The sequence below is a fragment of the Pteropus vampyrus genome, unplaced genomic scaffold (assembly GCF_000151845.1).
Source record: "Pteropus vampyrus isolate Shadow unplaced genomic scaffold, Pvam_2.0 Scaffold47, whole genome shotgun sequence".
In the NCBI taxonomy this organism is placed as follows: Eukaryota; Metazoa; Chordata; class Mammalia; order Chiroptera; family Pteropodidae; genus Pteropus; species Pteropus vampyrus.
This window is the reverse complement of record NW_011888828.1, coordinates 3,211,109-3,213,325: the sequence shown is the minus strand read 5'-3', so window position 1 is coordinate 3,213,325 and position 2,217 is coordinate 3,211,109. Positions and strand designations below refer to the sequence as shown.

The 2,217-nt window shown below is 47.3% G+C and overlaps 1 protein-coding gene across 12 annotated transcripts in view; it reads left to right on the top strand.

Annotated features, from left to right (window-relative positions):
• Window positions 1–2,217, top strand: part of FAM160A1 (family with sequence similarity 160 member A1) — a 224,408-nt gene that overhangs the window by 191,491 nt on the left and 30,700 nt on the right. The window contains exon 14 of one of the 12 annotated variants that reach the window (XM_023530205.1): window positions 1,109–1,549. The exons of the other annotated variants lie outside the window; for them this stretch is intronic. Within the exon in view, the coding sequence (XP_023385973.1) occupies window positions 1,109–1,224 (116 nt within the window). The 3' untranslated portion in view covers window positions 1,225–1,549. Of the gene's footprint in view, window positions 1–1,108; window positions 1,550–2,217 lie in introns of those variants that run through there. 12 annotated transcript variants of the gene reach the window in all.

Here is a 2,217-nt window from a genome sequence, read left to right as displayed (position 1 = left end):
TTTTTTTTTTGTTACCTACACTTTCGATGGCCTCTAACACTTCCATGAAGCTCTAGAGCACGCAGCATCATGAGATGATAAATGTCATGTTTCTGAGCGTTGGCAACACCAAGAAATATAGAAACAGTGTGGAAAAGTATATTTTAAATCTTAATTAAGTTATTTGTCAAGGTCGATGCTAATGTTTCAAGTATCAAAACTGCTTGTGGAGTCAAAATCCCACAAGCTCCTATGTACCTTTCTCTGCTCTCTCTTTGTGGCGGTGGTTGGTTTTGTGTGTTGGTTTGAGGCTGCAGGATACCTGGCTGCATTTCCTGTGCCTGTACTGATCTGCACCGGCTGGGCCTGTGGCTTGGGAGCGGTGGCTCCAGTGGCTCCTTAGTTGTCAGGAAAGGACATACCCATGTGCCTAGCCAGCCCTGAAGCCTTGTATTCCTCCCACAGGCCCATTCATCAGCGTGGTCCTGTCCAAGCTGGAGAACATGCTGGAGAACTCTTTGCACGTTAACTTGCTGCTCATTGGGATCATTACTCAGCTAGCCAGCTACCCCCAGCCACTCCTTCGTTCCTTCCTGCTCAACACCAACATGGTCTTCCAGCCAAGTGTCCGTTCTCTCTATCAGGTGAGTCAGCCGAGCCCATCAAATCGCGTACCTGTCGATTTGATGGGTGCTAATGAGCAGGGATCCTTCCCGCCTTCTCCTGTTATTTTGTTGTTTTTCAAAAATTCCTCTGTTCTAATCATTTGTTCTCCTTCCCTGTCCGATTTTGCTGGTTGTGTAGATTATTCTAGACAAACTGCAAAGCTCCATTTAGTTCGATGTGTAGAGGGTGCCCTACCAAAACAGCAAGGCTGTTAAAAGTGATGTCGTAATAGTTCCTGCAATGAGAGCTGTACCTGGAAGATATATTGATCACAGGATGGAATTCTGCTTGAAGCATCAACATCATTAATGTCGTTTTTCACAGGTCCTAGCATCTGTGAAAAACAAGATTGAACAGTTTGCTTCTGTGGAGAGAGACTTCCCAGGACTCCTCATACAAGCCCAGCAATACCTGCTCTTCCGTGTGGACATGTCTGACATGACCCCTGAGTCACTACCCAAAGGTAAGCCACGTTTCGCCCCTGCGTCTCTCCTTCAGCTGCTCCTCCACTTCCCCAGCCTCCTGATTTTGGTTCAAAGATGCTGCATTTTTACCCAAGAGGGAGGATCCTCGGGTTAGTCTTCTTATGCCTAAAGAAAAGTCTGCCCTGCCCACACTCGACCTATTCTCAGTTTGGAGGGTCTAGTGCGGCATTTGTTTTCCTGAGGGTACTTAAGGGAAGGAATGACATGTGGGTTGTTGCCAGGCTAGAATAAATAATGTGGCGCATATGGGCCAGAAAGAGGCATTCTGTGCACACCCTGAGCCATTTTTTGGCCAGCCCTACCCTGAGGAGAACATCTGTTCTCTTTATTATGTTTTCAGAGATTCTTAGCCCCAAAATAAATGTGCTTTAGGGCTCTAGAAGGTAAAAACTATTCATTTTTAGTGGGAGAAGTAAAGTTTATGCTCAGAATTCCTGAGAGTGACTTTTCATCAGCTCCAGTGGTGGTAGGTGGGGGCCTGGCCCAGCGTGTGGGAGAGGGTGGGGGTGGGTGCTGAGCAGGAGAGCTGAGGGTGGCCCTGCTGGCCAGCCAGGCCAAGGGAGCATTGCGCTTTGCCTTGTTTAAGCTCATGTTGGACAGACTGGATGACCAGTTGTCTTCCGAGCTGTAACTTAGGCCATAACTTGGTGAGTGCAAACCATGAAATGCCCCATATCGTACCTACTGGCTTTTGCTTATCTCAAGACAAGTCAGGCTTCTTCGTGGCAGGTGACCAGTCGAGAGAATGGGGCTCTCAGTCCTGGGCTAAAGGCATTCTGTTCAGAAACCGGCTCTGAGAGGCAGAAATGTAACTTAGCGCAATTTTTAAACCTTTAAAGGAAGCTGTAAAGACCCTAGAACCCTGCAGGCTTGACTCTGCCTCTGTGTACCTATTCGATTTTGGTCTTCATTTTATTTTACGATTTGTAAAGTGCTTTCCCAGGCAATTTTTATTTTCAGACAGCACTGTGAAACAAGCAAGAAAGGTACCGTTGAGTTCTTTTTTCATATTAGGAAGCCCAAATTGGAGGCCAGAACAGTCAGGCAGGCTCACGAAGCCGAGGTGCCTGTCTCGCCTAGGTCATGG